The following is a 27,770-nucleotide window of genomic DNA, read 5'->3' on the forward strand; positions in this document are numbered from 1 at the left end:
CCTCACCGGAGGCTTTGGAAAAGGGCTTGCTTTTATGGTCTATTAAAAGTGTCATGCTTCATAGAGTTTGAATTAACAGTAGACAGACAAATGCATTAATTGGTAGCAGAATGAAAATGGAACAAAGTAACCACTTATTATTATTGATAGGTGCAATGATTGGCGTATCACGAAAGTTTGACTTTTTAATACAGTGCTAGGGTCCAATCATCTCCCAAATATTCAGTTTTAAGGCGTTAAATAGAAAAGCCTTTTCGTAAACCTACCTTGACGTCGCGTGCGTTACTCTGACAAACCGTATCCAACCATATTCTATCCAACCATATGTCGGTAGTATATTTTCCTGACCAATAATATGCATGATTCTGAATAGAGGCGGGGTAAGAAACAACTTGAGCAAAGTAGTTAGGTTGTTAGAAAGTTAATGGCTAGGGGGAAAGAGATTCTCTTCTCGATTCAGGAGTTGCTGGATTTTTCTGAAGTATAAACATAATTACTAAAATAGCAACAACCCCAAAGAAAGTTTAAGACAATATTGAGTTAATTAGAATACAAAATACTAAGGGAAGTATGCAGGATGCAGTAGCCGGGGCGGCAATGCTGACGGACGGCTTCGAGGACGAGATTGACTCGGTGACTCCGCGATCCTCTGGAATGGGGCTTGGAACCACACCAGGAGCCAGACTCCGGGGCCTAGGGATTGGTGTTGGTGGAAAGAAAGTCCGCTTATTTGGAGAGGCTGGTGGGCCTGCAGCTGACAGGCTTGATTTCAAACTCGCTGCGGCCGCCGTGCTTTCCTCCGGCCCCGGATCTGGCAGTGACGATGAAGTGTCTGAGGTAAGCCACTCATGCTAGCTAACCCAGCGAAACTGGGCAAGAAGATTCATGTTAGTCAACGTTCCCTACGAAAAGCCCGTTCGTTTCGACGATATTTTTAACCCTCCTTCATTTCTTCTATCAACTAAAATAGTATCAGTCAGATTTATTGTATGTTGGCTGATAGTTTGCAAAGTCTATTGGCTAGCAAGCTTGCGACATGTTTTGTTTTTTGACATGATATAAGCAATATTTTGGCGGAGGCTTCGATCTAGGCCTAACGTAGTACTGTGGCAGTACACACACAGCGCCATCAACTGCTAGCTAACTAGCTAGCAAATGATTGAAATGTAGCTAGCTAAGATCAGGTACACGTTTGTTAGTCTGTTTATGTCAAACTAGCCAATTGTTTTGAACAGGTAGGTGAAGACAAGTCGTTGTAGCTCCTGCTAGATATAATAACTGGCATGCAATCATACATCCGCGTATTCACTGTCACCCCAGTTGTCTATTTAGTTATAACGTTAGCTGGCTAGGCACATTTCCCCTCCTCTCAGAATAGCACGCTAAGTAGTTACAGTAACAAGTCCTCATGACTTAACACGTAGTTTTATACATTTTTACAGGTACTTCGCTATGGTTGATGGCACACTTGCCAAACTCCACACAGCCTGATATGTTTGCTACAAGCTTTATGTTGAGCTGTCAGTGAAGATGTTAACGCGAGTGGTGGTGATGCAACATCTCATCCAGTAACTTAAAGCTTTAGAAATGTCCCAGTGATCAAATCAAACGTGACATTTTAGATTGAGCAAATTATTTTCTCTACCTATACTGGTCTCTAACCATTTTCATGTTATTGTTTAGGTTTTGTAATTAAAATAACGAATCTCATATATATGATCAATTAATGTAAAACATATTTATTTGTATGTTCAAGGCAACACACTCGCACATTGGAATGGGTACCTTTTCATGTGATGAGCAAAAATGAACTACAGAATTGCAAGAATTTTTGATTTGTATACACTTAATAATACTTTTGTCTGTTTATTTGACCTATTTCACACTTGTACAAGTGTGTGTTATACGCATGTGTTAATTAGATTTTTTTGTTTGTTTGTTGCATATCCCAACTCTTCATGAGACACCCTTGGAGAGTGGGGTCACGGCCAGGGTCAGCCATTATCAACGGTGACCCTGGAGCAATTAGGGTTAAGTTACTTGCTCAAGGGTTGTGACTTGAGGGGGTACAGCTACGACTGGAAGTGGCTTCTCGTAGCATGTTAGGAGAGCATTTTAGCTAACCTAAACTGTTTTCATAACCTGCCACGTTAATTATCCTAACATGCTGCATAAATTGTCCTAACCTGCTACGAAAAAGTAACTTCTGGCCGTAGCTGTACTCCCTCAAGTCAGAACCTTGCTCAAGGGCACATCAATGCTAACCTCTCCTGTTATTGGTAATGGTGAGGAGTAAGCATCTTGCGGGTATGGTCTTTTTGCCTCTAACTTTGTCACTCATCCTTATTCTCAATTAATTCAGGATAATCCGTAATCATGGTAGCAGCCACTTTAATGTAGAAGAATTTAGAAACATTTATATTCATATAAAAGTGACTCCAAAATGACTACATTATTTACCATTCATTTCTATTGGGTACAAAATAATTTGAAACACAACCAAAACAAACAGGAAATGCATCCAACAAGTTTGTAGTCACAAGCTTTATTTAGTCATTGTGTGGTAGAAATATATGACCAAATGCTAAACATTTGACTACTTTAATACACAGGCCTTCAAGTTCATTTGTCCAAATAATTTTGGTTCCCTATAATGGCGGGGACTATGAACAAAAAGTGCTGTGATTTCTAAAAGGTTTACCCCATATGAATGCTCTCAAATTAAAGTTGACAGTCTGCACTTTAACCTCATAGCAGGGTCCAATGGTAACTTTTTTTTTTCTCACCAAAAATGTTCTGGCTGGATCAGAAATTCTACATGGGGTAATTTGTAAATACATTAGGGTCATGCAGGGCCTAGGTTTACATGCTTTATACACTGCTCAAAAAAATAAAGGAACACTTAAACAACACAATGTAACTCCAAGTCAATCACACTTCTGTGAAATCAAACTGTCCGCTTAGGAAGCAACACTGATTGACAATACATTTCACATGCTGTTGTGCAAATGAGATAGACAACAGGTGGTAATTATAGGCAATTAGCAAGACACCTCCAATAAAGGAGTGGTTCTGCAGGTGGGGACCACAGACCACTTCTCAGTTCTTATGCTTCCTGGCTGATGTTTTGGTCACTTTTGAATGCTGGCGGTGCTTTCACTCTAGTGGTAGCATGAGACGGAGTCTACAACCCACACAAGTGGCTCAGGTAGTGCAGCTCATCCAGGATGGCACATCAATGTGAACTGTGGCAAGAAGGTTTGCTGTGTCTGTCAGCCTAGTGTCCAGTGTCCATGGAGGCGCTACCAGGAGACAGGACAGTACATCAGGAGACGTGGAGGAGGCCGTAGGAGGGCAACAACCCAGCAGCAGGACCGCTACCTCCGCCTTTGTGCAAGGAGGAGCACTGCCACAGCCCTGCAAAATGACCTCCAGCAGGCCACAAATGTGCATGTGTCTGCTCAAACGGTCAGAAACAGACTCCGTGAGGGTGGTATGAAGGCCCGAAGTCCACAGGTGGGGGTTGTGCTTACAGCCCAACACCGGGCAGGACGTTTGGCATTTGCCAGAGAACACCAAGATTGGCAAATTCGCCACTGGCGCCCTGTGGTCTTCACAGATGAAAGCAGGTTCACACTGAGCACGGGATAGTCTGGATACGCCGTGGAGAACGTTCTGCTGCCTGCAACATCCTCCAGCATGACCGGTTTGGCGGTGGGTCAGTCATGGTGTGGGGTAGCCTGTCTTTGGGGGGCGCACAGCCCTCCATGTGCTCGCCAGAGGTAGCCTGACTGCCATTAGGTACCGAGATGAGATCCTCAGACCCCTGGTGAGACCATATGCTAGTGCGGTTTGCCCTGGGTTCCTCCTAATGCCAGACAATGCTAGACCTCATGTGGCTGGAATGTGTCAGCAGTTCCTGCAAGAGGAAGGCATTGATGCTATGGACTGGCCCGCCCGTTCCCCAGACCTGAATCCAATTGAGCACATCTGGGACATCATGTCTCGCTCCATCAAGGGGATGCTTTAGTCCAGGTCTGGGAGGAGATCCCTCAGGAGACCATCCGCCACCTCATCAGGAGCATGCCCAGGCGTTGTAGGGAGGTCATACAGGCACGTGGAGGCCACACACACTACTTAGCCTCATTTTGACTTGTTTTAAGGACATTACATCAAAGTTGGATCAGCCTGTAGTGTGGTTTTCCACTTTAATTTTGAGTGTGACTCCAAATCCAGACCTCCATGGGTTGTTAAATTTGATTTCCATTGATAATTTATGTGTGATTTTGTTGTCAGCAAATTCAACTATGTAAAGAAAAAAGTATTTAATAAGAATATTACATTCATTCAGATCTAGGATGTGTTATTTTAGTGTTCCCTTTATTTTTTTGAGCAGTGTATATATATGCTGTTTAGTTATGGTATGTATTAAAGCTGTGTAATATAATTTAGCAATATAAGACTATTATTTTTTCAAATGTAATTATATTAATTGCATTCAATGAACTTTTGTTTCTGAGGTATGTCAAATTTTTTGAACATCCCAAAATAGGTTGTTGAAAAGTTTATTTCAAAAGAGATATCAATCTGGCTAGGGGCAACAGTATCAACAGTATGTTCAGAATTGAAGGTTTATTTTTGTAAGTCACTTTCCCTATAATAAATAAGCTCAGCAAGTGGATTGAGTGCTTCTTTTTACTCTAGACCGCTCATGTGGGCTGTGTGAATGCATCAATTCATGTACTGCTCGAGTGCTAAAGATGTGAGTTGCGACGAGAGTGGTTGAATTAACGGTCAATCATACTGCTCAAGTACAAATAGCATGACTTTTCTGCGTGTAGTCTTCAATGGCAGACTGCAATAGAGCAGGTAAATGTCAAACTTATACGTCAAAATGGGCTGAGTGCTGGCCTGGTCGGGACAGTGACAGACGAGATCCACTAGCCCAACACATGGTTTTACTGGCCCCAGGTCAGCGTGGCATCATTAATGTCAGACCCTGCTCATTCATTGTATCATTTCAAATCCAGTGCTGGAGTACAGAGCCAAAATAACAAATGTCAATTGTCCAAATATTTTTGGACCTCACTTTATACCCAAAATTACTTTACTCATTTTCCTTTTCTGTATTTTGATATTTCATGCAGGTTCGTTGACTTCTAGTCAGGGAAAACATTTTGAGAATTGTTTTTTTTAGTCAGCTGTTAAAGGGTTTCTATCAATAATTGAGTTTGAGTTTATTTTTATTTTTACAGGGACAGTGCACATTAATCAACATTTCAGTAAAAGTGCCGGTTTTAGCCAACCGGCAAATTTTCAACCGCAGTCCCTGGGCAGGTTATTAAAAACAATTACAATATAGACAATAGCAACATAGAACAAGCAAGACATAGCAACATAGGACAAGCAAGACATAGCATACAGACAGAGCAACATAGGACAAGCAAGACGTAGCATTCAGACAGAGCAGCATAAAACAAAAAGCAGCAAGACAAAATTCATAAAAGCAACAAAGTGTTTCCACACCTCACAAGCTACAGACAACAGACAACATGGAGTGGCAACACACAGCTAGGGACCATGTTCACAAATCTGATTGACCTTTAGCCATGTCTTCAAGCATTTTGTGAAAGTGTGATATGTGGTGCAGTTATGTGTGTCTGATGGCAGTGTATTCCAGACATGGGAAGCTCTCACAGAGAATGCAGATTTACTAAAGGTGCTTTTCCTTAGGGGAACTATACAGTCACCTCACCTCTCATACGTCATGTATGAAAATAAGTGATGTCAGAACAGGTTACACATCAGGGTTTCTGTTAGCTGGCAATTGCTGACTTTTGTAAAAAAAAAAAAAAAAAAAAAAAAGGAAAAGGAAAGGAAAGCCGCTAAATAAAACTGTTGCTTGCCAAAATGACCAGGAGAAAAGAAAATCATGTTGCAAAAGAATGTGTTTTTTTTTGTCATTGATGTAAATACATTTGACTGTCATGCTTATCGGACTATAGTATAATTTGCATAATTTTTATTTCGTGTGCATTTTCGTTAGTTATCCAACACAACTGTCGCACGCTCTCAGCATACAGATCCTGTTTTGAGCGGTATTTCTCCTGCTCAAACCTCAGCTGATTGCTGCTGGAGTAAAAATGTGATTTTATAAGCCAATTTATTGTGCAACAATTCTAAATGCAATCGGCGTTAAACAGTTTTGGTGCACAATTAAAAAGAGCAACACTTGTTTTTTTCTTCTCAACTGGTTATTGAAGCGAGCCTCCCATTCAAGTGCAGGCAACCGGCTATCAAGCACATCACTCACCACTTTACAATGTGAGCTGGAGGCAGTATGCAATTTGAAACCATACTTAATTGTTTGAAACCTGAATGTTTTATTTCATATTATGAGTCATGTCTTACCTTGCTTCAAAGTAGCCTATTCGCAGAATCCGACCATGGAAACAGAGGCATTTATTTTATGACTTAATAGTCGGCACGTGAGTTTCAAGTTTGGGGAAGCTTACAATTTATCCTGCCATTTCTACCGTTCTGCGTGCCAGTTATGATTTTTATATGCGCATTTTTGTGGAAAGTTTCATTTGAATAATAACTTTATCAAAATTATAATCAACTAATGTTAGATCACCAGTCTCTGCCATATGGACACATTAATATACTGGGATCCATTGGCGACTAAAGAAAAGAGCGCATGGAACTCATAGCCTTATAGGCCAATGCAGCAGTAGGCCTATACAGTGCAAAGTATTCATACCCCTTGACTTATTCCATATGTTGTGTTACAGCCTAAATTCAAAAAGTATTTTTCTCACCCATTTACACACTGTCGTTTCTCTTTGCTTATTTGAGCTGTTCTTGCCAAAATATGGTCTTTTGTCACATACACATACTTAGTAGATGTTATTGTGGGTGTAGCGAAATGCTTGTGTTTCTAGCTCTAACAGTGCAGTAATATCTAACAATTTCACAACAATACACACACCTAAAGGAATGGAATATATGGAATATATACATTTTGGGCGAGCAATGTCAGTGGCATAGACTTAGATACAGTATATACATATAAGATGAGTAATGAAAAATATGTAAACATTATTAAAGTGGCCAGTGATTCCAAGTCTGTATATAGGATAGCAGCCTCTAATGTGCTGGTTATGGCCTTTTTAACAGTCTGATGGCCTTGAGATAGAAGCTGTTTTTCAGTCTCTCAGTCCCAGCTTTGATGAGAGCCCACAGTCTTTGGTGGCACTGTGTTATTCTAAAAGCGGGCAAAGAAGGTGATTAGCTTTTCCAGAAGCAAGATGTCGGTGTCTGCAACGTGGCTGGTTTTCCCTTTGTAGTCCGTGATTGTCTGTAGACCCTGCCACATACGTCTCGTGTCTGAGACGTTGAATTGCGACTCCACTTTGTCTCTATACGGACGTTTTGCCTGTTTGATTGCCTTTACGGAGGAAATAACGACTCTGTTTGTATTCTGCCATATTCCCAGTCACCTTGCTCGGTTAAATGCAATGGTTCGATCTTTCAGTTTTGATCGAGTGCTGCCATCTATCCACGGTTTCTGGTTAGGGTAGGTTTCAAAAGTCATTTCCTGATAACTTAGTCACCGTATCAGTATATATGTTATTGTTCTCGGCGGCTACCCAGAACATTTTCCAGTCTGCTTGATCAAGACAATCTTGAAGAGTGGATTCCGATTGGTCAGACCAGCGTTGAATTGTCCTAAGTACGGGTTCTTTTTGTTTGAGTTTCTGCCTAATAGGAAGGGAGGAACCAAATGGAGTTGTGATCAGATTTGCCGAAGGTAGGGCGGGGGAGGGCCTTGTAGGCATCCCAGAAGTTGGAGTAGCAGTGGTTGAATGTTTTAGCAGCGTGAGAACTACAGTCAATGTGTTAGAATTTCGGCATTCTTTTCCTCTTTTGCTTTGTTAAAATCCCCAGCTACAATAAATGTGGCCTCAGGATATGTGGGTTCCAGTGTGCATAAAGTCTAGGGAAGTTCTTTGAGGGCCTTCGGAGTATCGGCTTGGGGGGGGGGGGATACACACAGCTGTGACTATAACCAAAGAGAATTCTCTTGGGAGGTAATACAGTTGGGATTTGATTGAGGTATTCTAGGTCAGGTGAACAAAAGGACTTGAGTTCCTGTGTGTTATCTCAATTACACCAATTAAAATAAATTCATGTTAGCAGGCAATATTAACTAAATATGCAGGTTTAAAAATATAAACTTGTGTATTGATTTTAAGAAAGGCATGGATATTTTTGGTTAGGTACACATTGTTGCAATGACAGTGCTTTTTTTGCGAATGCACTTGTTAAATCTTCACCCGTTTGGCAAAGTAGGCTTTGATTCGATGATAAATTAACAGGCACCGCATCGATTAAATGCAACGCAGGACAAGCTAGATAAACTAGTAATATCACCCACAATGTGTAGTTAACTAGTGATTATGTTAAGATTGATTGTTTTTTATAATATAAGTTTAATGCTAGCTTGCAACTTAACTTGGCTCCTTGCTGCACAGGTAGTCAGCCTGCCACGCAGTCTAATCGTAGAATCGGCCATAATCGGGATCCAAAAATGCCGATTACCGATTGTTATGAAAATGTGAAATCGGCCCTAATTAAATCGGCCATTCCGATTAATCGGTCGACCTCTAGTATACATATACCGAAACAAAGAAATTCTCAGTCCAAATAAACTTTAATAGAAAGTTAGCAGAAAGCTATCATGGAAAGGAAAATACCTGTCTATTTGTGGATTAAGTCACCCTGATTAAATTATTATGGCTGCCATCCCGTTAACGGGATAATTGTCATCAACAACCACTGAAATGCATAGCGCCACATTCAAATAATATTACCAAAAATATTTATATTCATGAAATCACAAGTGCAATATAGCAAAACACAGCTTAGCCTTTTGTTAATCCACCTGTCATGTCAGATTTGGAAAAAATGCTTTACAGCAAAAGCAATCCAAGCGTTTGTAAGTTTATTGATCGCTCGACAAAACATTATGTACACCTAGCATCAAGTAGCTTGATCACAAATCAGAAAAGCAATCAAATTAATAATTGACCTTTGATGAATCTTCGGATGTTTTCACTCACGAGACTCCCAGTTACACAATAAATGTTACTTTTGTTCCATAAAGATAATTTTTATATCCAAAATACCTCCGTTTGTTTGGCACGTTATGTTCAGAAATCCACAGGAAAGAGCGGTAACGACAACGCAGAAAAATTCCAAATAGTATCCGTAATGTCCACAGAAACATGTCAAATGTTTTTTATAATCAATCCTCAGGTTGTTTTTAAAATATATAATCGTATACAACCGCAACTGTCTTTTTCAGTCAAAGAGGGAAAGGCAATGGCTACCCAAACTCTGTTATGCATACAAAACGCTGCTGGCACCCGGCCATACAATGACTCAATGTTATCTTTCTCGCTCATTTTTCAAAATAAAAGCCTGAAACTATGTCTCAAGACTGACACTTTGACGAAGTGATAGGAAAAGGAATCTGGTTGATATCCCTTTAAATGGAGCAAAGGTAGGCTATGGAACATGGAATTTTCAAAATTGAAGCCACTTACTGGTTTGATTTCCTTCAGGGTTTCGCCTGCAATATCAGTTAGGTTATACTCACAGACAATATTTTGACAGTTTTGGAAACTTGAGTGTTTTCTATCCAATACTAATAATAATATGCATATATTAGCAACTGAGACTGAGGAGCAGGCAGTTTAGTTTGGGCAACTTATTCATACTGCCCCCCCAGCCATAAGAAGTCAACTCTTTAGTCATATCCCAGTTTACCTATTTGCTTATGGTCCTGTCTACACCTAGCTACTGTTTTTTAAATTTATTATACGAGCCAAAAATATTCAATTTAATTTGGAACAGCAAGACAAAATTAAGACATGCCTATTTATATAATGAATATGAATTTGGAGGGCAGAAATTATTCAATTTTAAAGCATTAGACCTCTCACTAAAATGTGTCAGTCATACAAAAGTTATACTTAAATCCGAACTGGTTCTCTTCCAGATTAGTAAAATGTCTAACTCCATGTTCACGAATGGCCTTTTTCACTTTTCAACTGTTTACTTTCGGTTATTTGAAAATTTAATCTCCAAAATATCGTTATTTGTGAAACAAGCCATCGAACGAACGTTGGTTGCAATTTCAGTTTAGTCCACCAGAAAAGACAGAACAAATATTACAACCAATATTGTGGTTAAACTGAAATATACAGTGGGGCAAAAAAGTATTTAGTCAGCCACCAATTGTGCAAGTTCTCCCACTTAAAAAGATGAGAGGCCTGTAATTTTCATTATAGGTACACTTCAACTATGACAGACAAAATGAGAAAAAAAATCCAGAAAATCACATTGTAGGATTCTTAATAAATTTATTTGCAAATTATGGTGGAAAATAAGTATGCACACATATTTAGAACACACTAGAAGCACAAGCATTTCGCTACACTCGCATTATCATCTGCTAACCATGTCTGTGACAAATATTAGATTTGATTTGCGTTGAAGTTTCGAGTACTGGACCATGTTAGTGTCCGCCCTGAGATTTGAAGGTTGGGACTTAGATCCCTGGCCGAGTCTTACCAAAGACTGTAAATATGACAAACTACTGACTGCAACTACTGCTCTGGTCTGCACCAGTTCTGGTCAGGCTCCTGCTCCTATGAGCTGCTGCGGCTCGCAAAAGCCACCACTCGTGCAAGGCTACTTACTTTGAGTACTGTAGCAGCTCAGCACTGTACTGTATTGTCAGTGTGTGTCTGATGGTCAGGGGTCGACTAGACTATTGGACAGGAGACTTTTAATTACAGAAAGGACCAGTGTTGTGTACAACTGTAGGTTATCACTACAGGCTACAAGTCACTACAAGTTGTGTATGTTTTTGTGGCCACTGACTTGCAGGCAATCTCTTGTGCGCAGTACTTTTTGTTTTTCATTGTCATAAGGTTCACATGGTGGCGAGTCAGATATTAGATGGCATATGTAAGTACCGGTTAATGCTCGAGCTTAACATTATGCATTTGGAAAAATAGTGTACCCAATAGATTGATTGTGTGGGAATGATGCCAATATTTAGACCTTTTTTTGTTATTCTACCATCTTAGAAATTATTGTAACAAATAACCTTAGCAAACATGAGTTTATTGTTGGAATGTCATTGAATGTGATTTTTCCTCATTGTGCTCCGGCTGAGAGAGGTTCTCAGAAGTGCAGGATAATTTAGCAGAAGAGGGATTTGACCAAGGAAGCTTAGCCAGATTGTTGGGAGCAATGATGTCATGTTTCTTGACAATTTATTAATCGTCTTCTATTTAACTCAGCATTCTGTGATTGAGTTTCTCCTTACCAGCGCCCATTACCCGCAATTTCCTTGCAGACTAAGTGTAATATAAGATAACGTAATGTAAGATAATTTACAGGCTCCATCTCTCTGCCGCTCCCTGCATCAGTCTCTCTCTCTTACACACTTGCGCAGGCAGACATGCATGGACGAGGTAATGAGTCACTTTTTTGGACTTGGTCTTTTGTCCTGTGCTCTTGTTCAGACACACCCCCTGAGACAGATGCTTCCCTGAGTTGAAGCACAGAGCACAACAGTTCCAGCTGTACGCAGCCTCAGCAGTGAGAAATACCCTGTATGGTTTCAATTATATTCACCAGTTTGATCATTTTTCTCTGAGAGGGACATTCGTGAAAGAAAAATGTGAACCTTCTCTCCTTCCAACTCGGTTCCTTTCTTTGGGTCAGTTCTTTTGACCTCTGCTTTTCAGGTCCCTTTGCACCAGGGATGCTTGTTGATATCATGCCGTATATCATGGAGTTGTCGGTTGTCCAGTCTGTAAAGAACATTGTAGGGATAGTGTACGATTGGGTGTGTTTGTATGAGTAAACCGATTGTGCTACATGAGCGGCTTTCAGTCTGCTGGTATTCGCGTGATCCAACACACAGCTGTGTCACTGAATGGTGACCGTGATGGCTGGGATGTGTTGGCTCTGCCCTCCCCTGTAGACCATGAAATGACAGATGGACAGAGCCAGCCTGCTGGGTGTCCTGTCCAGTGCAGGATGTCCTGCCCTGATGGCTGTTAGGCAGGTGTATGGAGGTCAAGGTCGCAGGGAGGGGAGAGGAAACGCGCTGATCAGTTCATGTAATTCCACCAAGGCTCAGGTCCTAAGCACTGTACTGCTCCGTCTCCAGGCAACATGCTCGAGGGGTGGAGCTTGGGGATTCTTTTTACTAGTGCCCTCGTGCCAATTACTAGACTATACCTGCCTGTGTAATCATGAAATGGACCTGCCCATACCTTCCTCAGAATATGCAGAAGCATTTTTTTATTTATTTTTATTTCCAGTGGTCATAAGATCATACAATACTGTATGATAGGAATCACTATTGTAATAACTATTTTTAATTGAGGCGATGGGTTTCTCCCAGCAACTGTATAGGGCAAAATGAGCATCAGCCATCCCTCCTGTCCTGACTATCTCTTGTGTTTCTCCTTGTCTCTAGGTGGAGTCCTTCATATTAGACCAGGAAGACCTGGACAACCCCATGCTAAAGACTGCGTCGGAGCTGCTCCTGTCCAGCGCTGCTGAAGGAGCTGACCTCAGAACAGTGGACCCAGAAACACAAGCCAGACTGGAGGCTCTGTTAGAAGCAGCCGGTACGTATAGCACAGGGCAATTGCTGGCTTTTGACCCCCCCCGAACGGAAAAGCAGATTAGATAGAATTGTTGCCGCCCAAATTGACCGGGATAAAAAAAACGATCCCTTTGCAAAAGAATGCTTTTTATTCATTGATGGAAATATCAGTCGATGTAAATGCATTTGACCGCCATGCTTATCGGTCTATAGGTTCATTTTCAAAATTTAGTGGAATTAAATTGGGCTGTGTGTATTCGGTAGAGGTCATGTATCTCAATCATCGCACAGCATACAGAGCCTAATTTGAGTGGAATATCACTTGTCAGATAGCGCTAGAGCTGCTGCTGGAGTGAAAATAGCATTTATACATCCCAAGTCATTGCTCAACAGTTATTAAAGCAATCGCTATTTAAGCTGTTTCATATCAGCTGTCTTTTTCTGTCCAGAAACCAAAGGCCCAATCCTAGTCATATTAACAACCCATCCTAGTTGTTGCATCTTTAGATTCCCCCTCGTTTCTAACATAGATTTTCGTCTGTCACATGGAACCGCTCGTATCAGGTGTGCTGTTTAGAACCGTATTTCCCGCTAACTGCATGACGTTTTATTTGGCTGCTTCATTACAGGAGTTGCATGTTCTGTTAAGATGAATTACCATGATCTTAATGTGATTTCTGTCATTCTGAGCACTGTGGTTGGACGTCGTAATGAGTTACGCACCCAATGCATATGGGTCCGGTAAATTTCTCAAATGGACAGAAAATTAAAATCCTTCCGGACACATTGTCCGGTGCCGCATTTTCCTAATGGAAACCCTGGCATAGTAGCACCATGATCTGACTCCTTCACCTATTTTTATGAATTCCCCTGTTTTCAGACCTGCCCACATTTCGCCCTCTGCCATGCCCACTATGCATTTGAAGTCATGTTAAATTACAACACCGTTGCATGGTAAGGCTGCCCAGTCGTATTCTCGTTATTGAATAGGACTGCTGGTCTTTTTTGATTGTTTGAATGCCGAAACCCGCTTGAATCTCCGCCCAATAGAGTATAAATTTAAGCCTACAATTTTGCTGCAATTTAGTTAGTAGGCCTGTGTCTGGTGCTCGTGGTTCTGTTCCTGCCACTGTGTTGGGACATGACCCTGTAGGTGTGTGGAGTTGGCACGCTGCCAGGGAGAAATACCAACATCACAAACGCTAATGCTCAACACCAAAACAAGATTCTCTGCTACAACATAAATCCCTGCGTTTTCTTTTTTACTATGCTTTGCATCCGGTTGTGTTGTGGGTTCTGTAGTTCACCGTGGGAAAACAAATCTCATCAGTAAAGTTGGGGCGGCAGGTAGCCTAGTGGTTAGAGCGTTGGGCCAGTAACCGAAAAGTTGCTGGATCGATTCCCCGAGCTGACAAGGTAAAAATCTCTCGTTGTGCCCCTGAACAAGGCAGTTAACCCACTGTTCCTATGCCGTCATTGTGAATAAGAATTTGTTCTTAACTGAAATGCCTAGTTAAATAAAATAAATAAATAAAAGTTGACTGCAGGGTGCTCACAGGCTAAGTGTCACAAGGTAATTATCAGACTGGTCACAACTGTCTCTCTGGCCTCAGTTGAGCTAAGCTGAATCAGACCATCAAAGCACTTAACCTTGGTCTGTCTGTATAGAGCCACAGTCATTGCTGCCTCTTTAGAGAAAAGCTTTCTGAAATAATTAAAGAAGTTAATTGGTCTGATTTGATGTGTATGAAGCTGTGGTGTGTAGACGGTTAGCACGTTAGCTGTTCCCCAGCAAGCCAGCCAGCCAGCCAGTCAGTCAGTGCATGGCGAGCTGGTACAGGCTAGCCCAGCCCATGAGATGAGAGGTAGCTAGGCTCTCTGGGACACCACGGGGGAGATTAACATGAACAATGGATTTCCATACAGCAGCAACAGCTCCCATCATGACTCAGCACTGGCCTTTAGTAGACTCTGTTGTTTCCGTACGTGTGTCTGCCTCCTGTCTATCTTTGTGTGTCTGTGTGTATGTGTCTTAGTGATTGTTTGTTCCTGTGTTTTTGTCAGTTCCTCTCTGTGTGGTGTGCGTGTCTGAACTGCTGCACATCTGTGTAACCAACCACGTGGCACGTGCAGTGGTTTTTGCATACCATAGGCAATATTGGGCTCATTCTCCTGTTAAGCCTCAACGTTGGCTGATCACCAGGCTCTGTTCCGTTGATTCAGTGTATGCACACTTTTAGTCATGTGTTCAGTTTCCCCAATTGATATTATCAGAAGCTATTTCTCCAATAGAAATCCCAGATCACACTTGTAGGTGATGTCATGTCGATGTTGGCAAGCTAAGCTCATGCGCAGAAACACGTCATTGGGTCTAACGGTCATCTCACTCCGAACTGCAGATATGCAGGCCATCAAATCAAAGGCACACCTTCGATACAAAGCTGTTTTTGATGAGAATGAAACATAACATGTTCCACTACTTAAGACATTGGCTCAAATCTAGGTTATGCCTTTTAGATTTCGAGAAAATGAACAACTAAGGAATAATGTTTCACTTCTCATTGACTTCTCAAACCCTGGCCTGATCTGCTTTGTTTGTTTCGCAAGCGTTCCCGGAAGTCTCGCGCCTCTAGGTTTAAAAACTCTGAACACACTGTTCAGCACTTGATAATACAGACAGAATGTGTTCTTTGCACTGTGTCTTTGAACATGTTGCATGGTTGGAACATGGGCTAACCTATGCCCGTTTTGTGTGTGTTTTTATTTGGCCCGGCACTAACTGTGGATGCGTTTGTGGTCACTGCGGCTGTGCTGTGAATGCTGGTGACCCTCGATGCACGGCCCTGTGCCTATGAAGGCATTGGTAAACTGTCCACTGCCGATGGTAAAGCCTTTGCAGATCCAGAGGTGCTACGCCGCTTGACGTCGTCCGTGAGCTGTGCGCTGGATGAGGCTGCGGCTGCTCTCACACGCATGAGGGCTGAAAACACACTCAACACCAGCCAGGCAGACAAGTATGTATCTCTTCTGCTCTAGTAGTCTCATACCACAAAGGTGCATCACACCTTATTCTCACACCAGTAGAAAGATGTTCTTGTCTAGGCCATATGTTTCCTTTGTGCTTTCTTCAAGTTAGCGTTTTCCCTCTTCATGAACAGTTGACAATTCCTTAGATGAATACGTAACTGTGCTCGGACTCTGAATAGCTCACATTGATTCATAGACGTTACCTTGTTCTCACAAATTAAATCAATCTTATACTGTTTTACTGAAACACTTTAAGGCACCATATTGAGCCAAATGCAGTTCATGAAATGCATGTACAGCTCTGAGTGAGGCCTTTTTGTTTTCAACTTCGTTGAGTATTAGGTGTGAATTGTGACAGCGCTCTGTAACCTTGTTTTCTGACCTGCTGTTGATTTGCCCTGTGCAGCCACAGTCCCAGTAATTGTAGCAGTCTGGTTATTTTCAGCCGTAGCTTGGCGGAGGCGTGCTCGGATGGGGATGTCAATGCCGTGAGGAAGCTGCTGGATGAGGGGCGGAGCGTCAACGAACACACGGAGGAGGGAGAGAGTCTGCTCTGCCTCGCCTGCTCCGCCGGATACTATGAACTCGCACAGGTAGAGTACACACACACACACACTTTAAATACTTTATTTCAAGGGCCGTTGACACAAGAAGACAGGAACAAAAATAACCTTCTCCACCACACAGCTAGGCTGCCCGTAACCGCCAAAGAGCAGTACTGAGGCAACTGCCTTGCTCTGGTCTTAGGAAGTCCTGCAGTCTGGAGACCATGTACAGTAAGCCTATGTATGTGGCTGAGACTGCCAAATATCAGTGCCACCAACCTGCATCTTTATCCCAGGTTGTGTAGGAGGGATATGAGAGGCTGGTATTTTAGGAGCATGTCTGCAAAAGCCTGCTCCTATCTAACAGTCGAATGAGCAGCCCACTTCCAGAATCAGCGCCTCCCCCACAGCAACAATATCTGGCTCATTCGGCATACAAGAAAACACATTATCATCAACATCAAACCAGGCTCTTCTGACACACAACACACTCTCTCATCTTTGTATTTTTAACCACTCATGTAATACTGCTAGCATTGCCTTGCCTTGCTTTTAATCCGTAGTTCCATCTAGTTCTGAAATCCAATACAGTTGTATTCAAATTAAGGCTGACCTCAATTATACGACTGTTTGGTTGTTAGGCTGTTGTGATGTGTGTGTGTGTGTGTATATACATGCATGCATGCGTAAGGCAGTAATGACCAAGAAAAGCGCAAATTAGCAAAGAGAAAAATGTAGTACCAGTCAAAAGTTTGAACACACCTACTCATTCAGGGTTTTTTATGTTTTACTATTTTCTTCATTGTAGAATAATAGTGAAGACATCGAAACTATGAAATAACACATATAGAATCAAGTTGTTGTTAGGGTTCGTTCCTTGGTCCTTGTCAATCATTGGCTCATTGGTGAAATTAGCATTATGACTGTCTTTAATTAAATCATTCAAAAACCTGTATTAATGCAACTGCAGACAGAAGTTGACAATCAGGTTCACAGCACACATGTTTCCGAATAAGTTCTGCATCAAAGGAAAGGTCCCGTGTTATTTTATCAAACCCGAAGTCCAGCCCTAGTGATGTCACGGCCTACGTCATTATCTTTTACTCATGAGACCAAAACCATGCCTACACAGCTATATTAACAAGGCTTTTAGTGTGTTATCTAAAAAGCTTAGCAGTAAATGTCCAAGTTGGTTTCTAGTGGAATGTCTGACTTGTCTTGTCTCCTACACTCCCCTGCAGAGTTCTGTCTCAGCCACACATTTCTCAGAGGGATCTCTTTTATAAGAAGCAGAGAGAGAACTAGAAAATTAAAACCTCATAATGTGTGTATATATATATATATATATGGTTAATCTGTAGTCTAGGACCCTATAAATGTAAGGAGGGAGGGGTCTTATAACCCATCCCCTTCTATTAATACAACATAAGCATAATCAATTAATAATACATCATTAATTTGGTACAGCCCCAATCATGACCCCTAGGTGAACCTCTAACATTGTAACCAAAAAAGAGAAGTGTTCAACAAATCAAAAAGTTATATTTGAGATTCTTCAAAGCAGCCACCCTTTGCTGTGATGACAGCTTTGCACACTCTTAGCATTATTTCAACCAGCTTCATGAGGAAGTCATCTGGAATGCATTTCAATTAACAGGTGTGCCTTGTTAAAAGTTCATTTGTGGAATTTCTTTCCTTAATGTGTTTAAGCCAATCAGTTCTGTTGTGACAAGGTAGGGGTGGTATACAGAAGATAGCCCTATTTGGTAAAAGACCAAGTCCATATTATGGCAAGAACAGCTCAAATAAGCAAAGAGAAACGACAGTCCATTATTACTTTGAGACATTACGGTCAATCTTTTTGATTACTACATGATTCCATATGTGTTCTAGTTTTGATGTCTTACTCTACAATGTAGAAAATAGTACAGATAAAATCCCTTGAATGAGCAGGTGTCTAAATTTTGATTAACCACATGACGATGATTTTGAGATGAAGACTTATTAATTAATTAAATTAAACTCTTCCTCAAATGTGCATATGAAAACTAACTGGCACTCAGATCGGTAGAAATGGCGAGATAAATTGGCATTCCACATGAGTTTGCTGAGTCCTTGTGTAGCCTATTACCGGCCACTTCAGGAGAGTAATATCAGAATCTCTGGAAGCAAGTAGGAGCCAAGGAGGATGGTCGGGACAGGTTTTGTTTTTTCCGGTTATCTTGATCTCTGTCTCCCTCTTGAGTCATTTGTCTTATTTCATAAAACAGTGCGCTTAATGCTTCAGACAAGCTCAATGCATATAGTGGATTTTAGTCAAACATATATGGTGTCTGTGTATGGAAAATTACAATCGATTGGTTGAAAGAACAGAATAGATCATTAAAATGTTCTACTGCCAACCTGGGGCTTTGTGGTTGTGCCTGGGTATCTGTTGCAAGCACTGATGTTGTCTGTTCTCCTGCAGGTCTTGCTGGCCATGCACGCTAACGTTGAAGATCGGGGCATCAAGGGCGACATCACGCCCCTCATGGCAGCAGCCAGCGGCGGCTACGTAGACATTGTCAAACTGCTCCTGGTACATGGGGCTGATGTCAACGCACAATCCTCCACAGGTAAATACAACAAGTCACATTCGCTCAATTCAGACAGTCTCATACCCTGACTACACCTCTCGTGTCGCGTGCGCTGCAAAGTAAATGTAGAAATGTATGTTATTCAATTATTGCACCCACACTGCTCAAGCGCGTCAACGAGCGTCTGCGTTGCCAATGGCTAAAATAGAAGTCTTCTATTTCTTACGCAGATCGCGCTGCAAGTCCTGCCTCTCTTTGGTTTATAGAAGCAGGTATTCACTTGCCATCTCGTCATTGGTTATACCCACGTGGGGGATTGAAAAACAAACTGTGTTGCCGGTCGTCGTGGTAATACTATGAAAGTTTAGATGCCAATCACCATATAAGATCAACGATGAAAAAGCCTGGAAGGAGGAGAGATGACTAGAAATGTTTCGGTTGACCGTTTTATGTGTGGATTAATTAATAACAACTTAATGTTTACATCCCAGGACAAATTAGCTAGCAACAGCAAGCTAGCTAAATAGGACAAATTAGCTAGCAAGTGCAAGCTAAATTGCCATACATGTTTAATGCTTTTCGACCTGTCCCCAAATTAATGTAATTGGTTCAGAGTTTGTTTTGATATTTTAACCTGTGTCGTCATCATGTTTGGCGTAGGGGGACAAAATACATTTATGCACGAAGGGGCTCGCACGCAGCCGGTTTGTGTTCCATGTCATACTTACCCACCACATGCAGTTATATACAGTGCCTTGCGAAAGTATTCGGCCCCCTTGAACTTTGCGACCTTTTGCCACATTTCAGGCTTCAAACATAAAGATATAAAACTGTATTTTTTTGTGAAGAATCAACAACAAGTGGGACACAATCATGAAGTGGAACGACATTTATTGGATATTTCAAACTTTTTTAACAAATCAAAAACTGAAAAATTGGGTGTGCAAAATTATTCAGCCCCTTAAGTGAATAGTTTGTAGCGCCTCCTTTTGCTGCGATTACAGCTGTAAGTCGCTTGGGGTATGTCTCTATCAGTTTTGCACATCGAGAGACTGAAATTCTTTCCCATTCCTCCTTGCAAAACAGCTCGAGCTCAGTGAGGTTGGATGGAGAGCATTTGTGAACAGCAGTTTTCAGTTCTTTCCACAGATTCTCGATTGGATTCAGGTCTGGACTTGGCCATTCTAACACCTGGTTATGTTTATTTTTTAACCATTCCATTGTAAATTTTGCTTTATGTTTTGGATCATTGTCTTGTTGGAAGACAAATTTCCGTCCCAGTCTCAGGTCTTTTGCAGACTCCATCAGGTTTTCTTCCAGAATGGTCCTGTATTTGGCTCCATCCATCTTCCCATCAAGTTTAACCATCTTCCCTGTCCCTGCTGAAGAAAAGCAGGCCCAAACCATGATGCTGCCACCACCATGTTTGACAGTGGGGATGGTGTGTTCAGGGTGATGAGCTGTGTTGCTTTTACGCCAAACATAACGTTTTGCATTGTTGCCAAAAAGTTCAATTTTGGTTTCATCTGACCAGAGCACCTTCTTCCACATGTTTGGTGTGTCTCCCAGGTGGCTTGTGGCAAACTTTAAACAACACTTTTTATGGATATCTTTAAGAAATGGCTTTCTTCTTGCCACTCTTCCATAAAGGCCAGATTTGTGCAATATACGACTGATTGTTGTCCTATGGACAGAGTCTCCCACCTCAGCTGTAGATCTCTGCAGTTCATCCAGAGTGATCATGGGCCTCTTGGCTGCATCTCTGATCAGTCTTCTCCTTGTATGAGCTGAAAGTTTAGAGGGACGGCCAGGTCTTGGTAGATTTGCAGTGGTCTGATACTCCTTCCATTTCAATATTATCGCTTGCACAGTGCTCCTTGGGATGTTTAAAGCTTGGGAAATCTTTTTGTATCCAAATCCGGCTTTAAACTTCTTCACAACAGTATCTCGGACCTGCCTGGTGTGTTCCTTGTTCTTTGCGCTTTTAACAGACCTCTGAGACTATCACAGTGCAGGTGCATTTATACGGAGACTTGATTACACACAGGTGGATTGTATTTATCATCATTAGTCATTTAGGTCAACATTGGATCATTCAGAGATCCTCACTGAACTTCTGGAGAGAGTTTGCTGCACTGAAAATAAAGGGGCTGAATAATTTTGCACGCCCAATTTTTCAGTTTTGATTTGTTAAAAAAGTTTGAAATATCCAATAAATGTCGTTCCACTTCATGATTGTGTCCCACTTGTTGTTGATTCTTCACAAAAAAATACAGTTTTATATATTTGTGTTTGAAGCCTGAAATGTGGCAAAAGGTCGCAAAGTTCAAGGGGGCCGAATACTTTCGCAAGGCACTGTACATCTGCTGTGAATGTCCACAAACACTAACACTCTGTCCTTGTTCTTGTCAGGTAACACAGCGCTGACGTATGCGTGTGCGGGCGGCTTCCTGGATGTGGTGAAGGTGCTGCTGAAGGAAGGCGCCAACATCGAGGACCACAATGAAAACGGCCACACCCCCCTGATGGAGGCGGCCAGCGCGGGACACGTGGAGGTTGCCCGGGTGCTCCTGGAGTACGGTGCTGGAATCAACACGCACTCCAACGAGTTCAAGGAAAGTGCTCTTACGCTGGCCTGCTATAAAGGTACGTCCTGGACAATGAACCCCTTACCCATGCATCAGAGCGATCGGTCTTTGTCTAGATATCCGTGACTGAAGTGATCTAATGTTGTCACGTATGTTGAAAAAGTATGAATGTTAAACAGGAATTGTAATTGTAGGAAAGAAGCACCCAGAGCATTGTTTATCATTGTTCCTCTTGTTCCCACACACAGGGCACCTGGACATGGTGCGCTTCTTGTTAGAGGCTGGGGCCGACCAAGAGCACAAGACAGACGAGATGCACACAGCACTCATGGAGGCTTGTATGGTGAATAAACACAGACACAGGAACACTTTTAGGTTGTGCAGCACGATTAAATTGGACAAGGTGCAGTATGGCTGTGCACGTTGGTGAGCCCTGTTGTCTCTGCCTCTCTTCAGGATGGGCATGTGGAGGTGGCGCGGCTGCTGTTGGACAGCGGGGCGCAGGTCAACATGCCTGCTGACTCGTTTGAGTCGCCGCTGACGCTGGCGGCCTGTGGGGGGCATGTAGAGCTAGCTGCCCTGCTGATCGAGAGGGGCGCCAACCTGGAGGAGGTTAATGATGAGGGATACACTCCACTCATGGAGGCTGCACGAGAGGGCCACGAGGAGATGGTAGCGCTGCTTTTGGCACAAGGTATGCTGAGAATTTTCCAACACTGCAGGAAATGCAGATGAGCTTTGTGATTTACATAAATCCACTGAAAACCCACACTAGCACAGTTATGTTAACGCTATTGCAGTTTTAGGTATCCTTCTTTTGGCCTAAACACAGATCCTTATTTTAGCCTAAACACAGATGAAGCAACATTATGGACTTAAACGTTTAAATCCTGCTGCCGTAGGATAATTTTTCTGTAACAATATACTGAGTGTACAGAACATTAGGAACACCTGCTCTTTCCATGAAACTGACCAGGTGAAAGCTATGCTCCTTTATTGATGTCACTTGTTAAATCCTTTTCAATCAGTGTAGATGACAGGTTAAAGAAGGATTTATAAGCCATGAGACATTTGCAACATGGATTGTGTATGTGTGCCATTGAGGGTGAATGGGCAAAGGCTAGTTTAAATGGCTTTGAACTGGGTATGGTAGTAAGTGCCAGGCGCACTGGTTTGAGTGTCAAGAACTGCACCGTTGCTGCGTTTTTCACGCAACGTTGCAGTTTCCAATGTTTCCCCTGTATATCAAGAATGGTCCACCACCCAAAGGACATCCAGCCAACTTGACACAACTGGAAAGCATTGGAGTAAACATGGGCCAAGATCCCTGTGGAATGCTTTCGACACCTTGTAGAGTCCATGCCCCAACGATTTGAGTCTGTTCTGAGGGCAAAAGGGTTGGAAAGATGTTCCTAATGTTTTGTGGACTCTGTGTAGGTCAAATTAAGATCCTACACCTGTATATTGTCCATCCAAGCTTAGTGTTGAGGCAAAATGCAGAAGTCCTCTTTTGGAAATAAAATGAAGGAATCCAAGTGATATGATGTTCAGTTACAGTTTTAAGATTACTTCCTTACTGAGTTAATGCAAAAGGGACAAGCTGGCTTTTCTAAAACAAATCGGGGGAAAGAATTCTGGGGTCCAACAGTAGGAATAGATTAGTACTACTTAAAAATTTGTTCCAGGCCAAATCATCTGATGAATCCTTGTCCCTTTGTCTATGTTGTCTGTGTTGTCTGCAGGTGCCAACATCAACGCTCAGACAGAGGAGACCCAGGAGACGGCCTTGACGCTCGCCTGCTGTGGGGGCTTCCTGGAGGTGGCTGACTTCCTCATCAAGGCCGGGGCCGACATCGAGCTGGGCTGCTCCACGCCTCTCATGGAGGCTGCTCAAGAGGGACACCTGGAGCTGGTCAAATACCTGCTGGCTGCAGGTGAGCACAACCTCTCCTAAGAAGGACAGCCTGTCTCTCTCAAACCAAACTCTACTAACCTCATTTATTGAAATTGACTTGGCTATAAAAACAATCATTTCCTCAAGTTTTTCTTTATCCTGAGCACACACACAACCCTCAGTGTGTAATTTGACACTTGTACTCTTGTCTTCAGGCGCAAATGTCCACGCCACCACGGCGACGGGAGACACAGCGCTGACGTACGCCTGTGAGAACGGACACACAGACGTGGCTGATGTGCTGCTGCAGACAGGGGCTGACCTGGTGAGACCTCTCCCCAACCCTCTGTCCTGCCCTCATCTATGGGGGATCAGTTCATGTCAATACATAGCGTTTTTGCACGAGTTGTTTACACGTTTGCATAAGTGTGGGTGTGCTTCCTAAATGGCATCCTAAAATATTCCCTTCATAGGGAATCGGGTACCATTTGGGATGCAGCTTGGGCGTTTTTAAGATGCTGTATACATTGCTGCTTGAATAGGCTCATGTGTTTCTGTGTGCCCACGTGACTCACTTCTGTTTGTCTTGCAGGAACATGAATCGGAGGGGGGCCGGACCCCTCTGATGAAAGCAGCCAGAGCGGGACACCTGTGTACTGTGCAGTTCCTAATCAGCAAAGGTGTGCCTCTACCTTCTCCCTGTATAACAACCACACACCAGACATCTGACACATTTGAACATTCGTCTTAACACGTCGTAGTGTTGCTACTTTTTGCAGGTGGGCTTAGGTTGACCCTGTCCTTTGTCTCCCTCCCTCCACCAGGTGCTAATGTTAACAGGGCGACGGCCAACAATGATCACACTGTGGTGTCTCTGTCCTGCGCTGGGGGTCACCTGGCCGTTGTGGAGCTGCTGCTGGCCCACGGGGCCGACCCCACACACAGACTGAAGGTGAGTTCTCCTGTCCCAAGCTCCTGGGCGGAAAGGTCTCAGGAGAGAAATCTAATGTTAAGAATGCAAGCACGGCAAGCATTCTAATGGACTCCTGTAAAGACTAACCTTTCTGTAACTCCTATGAACACAATTGTTTCTTTATCTTTTTCAGTTGTCTTGAGATAAATTGTAACTTCTCCCAAGAACCTGAGACTAATGGAAACGTGTGTTTTGTACATGTTTCGCATAGGATGGCTCCACCATGCTGATTGAAGCTGCTAAGGGTGGACACACCATCGTGGTGTCCTACCTCCTCGACTACCCCAACAACATCCTATCGGTCCCCACGCCTGACATGTCTCAGCTCACACCCACCTCTCATGACACCTCTCAGGTAGACTGCTGACTTGCCTATAGACAAACATCTACTTCTACAAACATGTTATTTGTCTGGATGACGTTTTGATACCAAATTATACTTTTATGTTATCTTACACTTTACCTTACCCAAACAGGCTCCACGAGTTCCGTTCCAAGCCCTGGCCATGGTGGTGCCTCCTCAAGAGCCAGACAGGGTCCCCTCCAACATCACAACGCCTCCACCGGTCATCACAAAATGTCAGTTCATAAAACGTGTGTTAACAGCAAATACATGTCTAACTTTGTTCATTCCCTGGCCAAGAAGCCCACTAGACACCAGTTGACTGCACAAGGCATCAAAATGTTACAGGTAATGATTACTGTAATACTGAATGGTATAACCTCGTAGCTAACTGGTTGTGTTGTCCTGTGCGATTGTCTCAGGCAGCTCCAAGCAGAGGCTGAGCCCCCACCTGGGTAGCCCCGTCGCTGCAGGCAGTCCAGATGCAGATCTGCTGCCCCCCTTCCACCCATACCAGCCCCTGGAATGCATTGTGGAGGAGACGGAGGGCAAGCTGAACGAGCTGGGCCAGAGGATCTCCGCCATAGAGAAGGCCCAGCTGCAGTCTCTAGAGCTGATCCAGGGAGAGCCGCTCACCAAAGACAAGATCGAGGAGCTGAAGAAGAGCCGCGAGGAGCAGGTGCAGAAGAAGAAGAAGATCCTCAAGGAGCTGCAGAAGGTGGAGCGCCAGCTGCAGCTGAAGACGCAGCAGCAGTTCACCAAAGAGTACCTGGAGGCCAAAGGCCTGAAGGACGACCCGGGGCAGCCGGGTCAGGCGGCAGGGGTGGAGAAGCCCGGCACCCCCCTGCCAATGCAGGCTGCACAGCCGGGCTCCAGCACTGAGGGGGACGGGGAGGGCAACCACCACCACGATGGGCAGCTCCATTCCGCCGACGAGGAACAGGAGGATGACGACGATGATGATGAAGATGATGACGAGGAGGATGAAGAGGTGGACTATGCCAAGCTGCCCGAGGTGGACACCATCCTGTACAGAGAGGCCCAACAGCACCCGCCAACCTCTCCTCCTCAGACCCAAGGCCTGCAGGCCAGCTTCGTACCTGTCCAGTCCCTGGCCCTCCAGCAATCCACAGACTTCAGCACAGCAGACTACCTCGACAGCCCTGACCTGCAGAGGGCGATGGTGAGCCAGCAGCAGATGCTGGGGCAGCATTTGACAGGCCTGGGACCGGGCCTTCTCACCCAGGCCCCTGATGGACTTATGGTAGCCACACCAGCACAGACGCTCACAGACACGTTGGACGATATCATGGCAGGTGTGTGAGCAGTTACTGTAGACTCTGGTTCATCTCTTTCCTTAGTTATTCTAATAACTATAAGTAGTGACAGTGTTCCCTCCCCCATCCATTTCCTTAATACTCAACACAGTTTCAGTACATTTTAAACAGAATTCACAAATGGTCTTGATCCTTAAATTCTAATGTAATACGATTTGGTTATAATTTGAATGTTTTGTCTTATTAAAACCTCTTAAGACTTAAGTGACCGAAATCAGGCACTAGAATGACTGAAATTATGTTTATATTATTGAGAAGTGCTTATGCCTCGATCACACCGATAGCTTTATTGCATTTTGGTACACAGAAGTACATCCATTTCCAATGGAACGCTGCGTTTGCTTTGCAGCGTTTCGTTGCAGAGGCAGTTTGCAGTGCGACCTGTGTGGTGCATACGTTGGATTTATCGAACGTATCCGTGAAACTGTACGCGTAGACGGGCCTGACAGAAATGGTAGCGGAAAGGTGAATGTCGAACTTTTGTTGCACACATATACAGATGATGCTACGTACCATTTTGCGCAACGGCGCTGTAGATGTGATCAAGGCATTGGAAAATTCTGGTCCATCGCAGAGCGATAAGAGATCGCTCGTTGCATTCGTCTCGAGCGCACACATCTGTATATGGAACTTGTGTAGCTCTATGATAAAGAATGAAACCTACAGACTTCCTTAAACCTAAAATAGTGACAGTCATTTTGTGTGGAAGTCAAAAGTTCCGTTACGTCTGCGGCAAACCCAAAACATATGCTCAGAACGAAGAAAAATACCTTGTCACTGTGCTTCTCCCGTTGATACGGAGGACGCATGCTGTTTAAATGGCCAACATGTTAAGATGTTCACAAATGTAACACATTTTGAAGATTACTAATGTCTAATTACTAATGTTTGGTGAAGTAATAAAGAAAGTGAAATCTTTTGGGTAGGTGTTTCTACAACTAATTGTAACCATATATGGACATATAAAGTATAAAAAGGCTTATTCATTCAAATGGCATGGAGGGGGGTGGACACTACAACAGTTGAAAATATTGTCCTCTTGCTAGATTGATGCATACCATAGCAAAACAGTGCAAAAGGGCTGTCAGCTCAAGAGGTTTTAACAACTCTCTCCCTCAGCAGCAGTGAGCAGCAGAGTGCCTATGTTGAACACTACAACCTCACCCACACCCACAGCACAGACGCCAATCGACGCAGAGTCCCCACCCTCCATGCTCCCCCTCTACCCCTCTGTGGACATCGACGCACACGTACGTCACACAACTTATCTGATAATACACACTGCCTAAGCTAATAGTAGTAATACGTCAGGAAAAGGAAAATAACGCTGACTGTATCTCTTCTCAGACGGAGAGCAATCATGACACCGCTCTGACGCTGGCCTGTGCAGGCGGCCATGAGGAGCTGGTGTCGGTGCTCATTGCTCGCGGGGCTAACATCGAGCACCGGGATAAGAAGGGTACACACTCCATACATTTTTTTTTATATGTTAGTTTTGCTTTAGTTTTGTAAATGTGTCAATTTTAGGAGAACCTGATCATTTGTCTAGAAGTGAGAGTCCATATCTGTGTATGATGTTTGAGAGTAATCTAAGTGTCTGTCCCTCTGTCTGTCCCCAGGTTTCACCCCTCTGATCCTGTCTGCTACAGCGGGTCATGTTGGTGTGGTGGAGATCCTGCTGGATAAAGGAGGGGACATCGAAGCCCAGTCAGAGAGAACCAAAGACACACCTCTCTCCCTGGCCTGCTCTGGAGGAAGACAAGAGGTGCTGCTCTGCGTTCAACACC

At 43.3% G+C, this 27,770-nt stretch overlaps 1 protein-coding gene across 7 annotated transcripts in view; it reads left to right on the forward strand.

Annotated features, from left to right (window-relative positions):
• The first annotated feature begins 389 nt into the window (after window positions 1–389).
• LOC109893017 (ankyrin repeat and KH domain-containing protein 1) overlaps window positions 390–27,770 on the forward strand; it is a 54,074-nt gene continuing 26,693 nt past the window's right edge. For 2 of the 7 annotated variants that reach the window (XM_031826980.1, XM_031826981.1), the window contains exons 1-18: window positions 390–837; window positions 12,569–12,722; window positions 15,558–15,714; window positions 16,158–16,320; window positions 18,740–18,887; window positions 21,261–21,494; window positions 21,685–21,779; window positions 21,893–22,130; window positions 23,179–23,370; window positions 23,546–23,655; window positions 23,923–24,010; window positions 24,155–24,282; window positions 24,515–24,658; window positions 24,780–24,882; window positions 25,069–25,962; window positions 27,103–27,233; window positions 27,331–27,442; window positions 27,603–27,748. In XM_031826980.1, coding sequence (XP_031682840.1) covers window positions 571–837; window positions 12,569–12,722; window positions 15,558–15,714; window positions 16,158–16,320; window positions 18,740–18,887; window positions 21,261–21,494; window positions 21,685–21,779; window positions 21,893–22,130; window positions 23,179–23,370; window positions 23,546–23,655; window positions 23,923–24,010; window positions 24,155–24,282; window positions 24,515–24,658; window positions 24,780–24,882; window positions 25,069–25,962; window positions 27,103–27,233; window positions 27,331–27,442; window positions 27,603–27,748 — 3,504 coding nt within the window. In that variant the 5' untranslated portion in view covers window positions 390–570. The remainder of the gene's footprint in view (window positions 838–12,568; window positions 12,723–15,557; window positions 15,715–16,157; window positions 16,321–18,739; window positions 18,888–21,260; window positions 21,495–21,684; window positions 21,780–21,892; window positions 22,131–23,178; window positions 23,371–23,545; window positions 23,656–23,922; window positions 24,011–24,154; window positions 24,283–24,514; window positions 24,659–24,779; window positions 24,883–25,068; window positions 25,963–27,102; window positions 27,234–27,330; window positions 27,443–27,602; window positions 27,749–27,770) is intronic. The other 5 variants (XM_031826982.1, XM_031826986.1, XM_031826983.1 and 2 more) reach the window with 5 other exon arrangements.

Source organism: Oncorhynchus kisutch, linkage group LG6 (assembly GCF_002021735.2).
Source record: "Oncorhynchus kisutch isolate 150728-3 linkage group LG6, Okis_V2, whole genome shotgun sequence".
Taxonomy (NCBI): domain Eukaryota; kingdom Metazoa; phylum Chordata; class Actinopteri; order Salmoniformes; family Salmonidae; genus Oncorhynchus; species Oncorhynchus kisutch.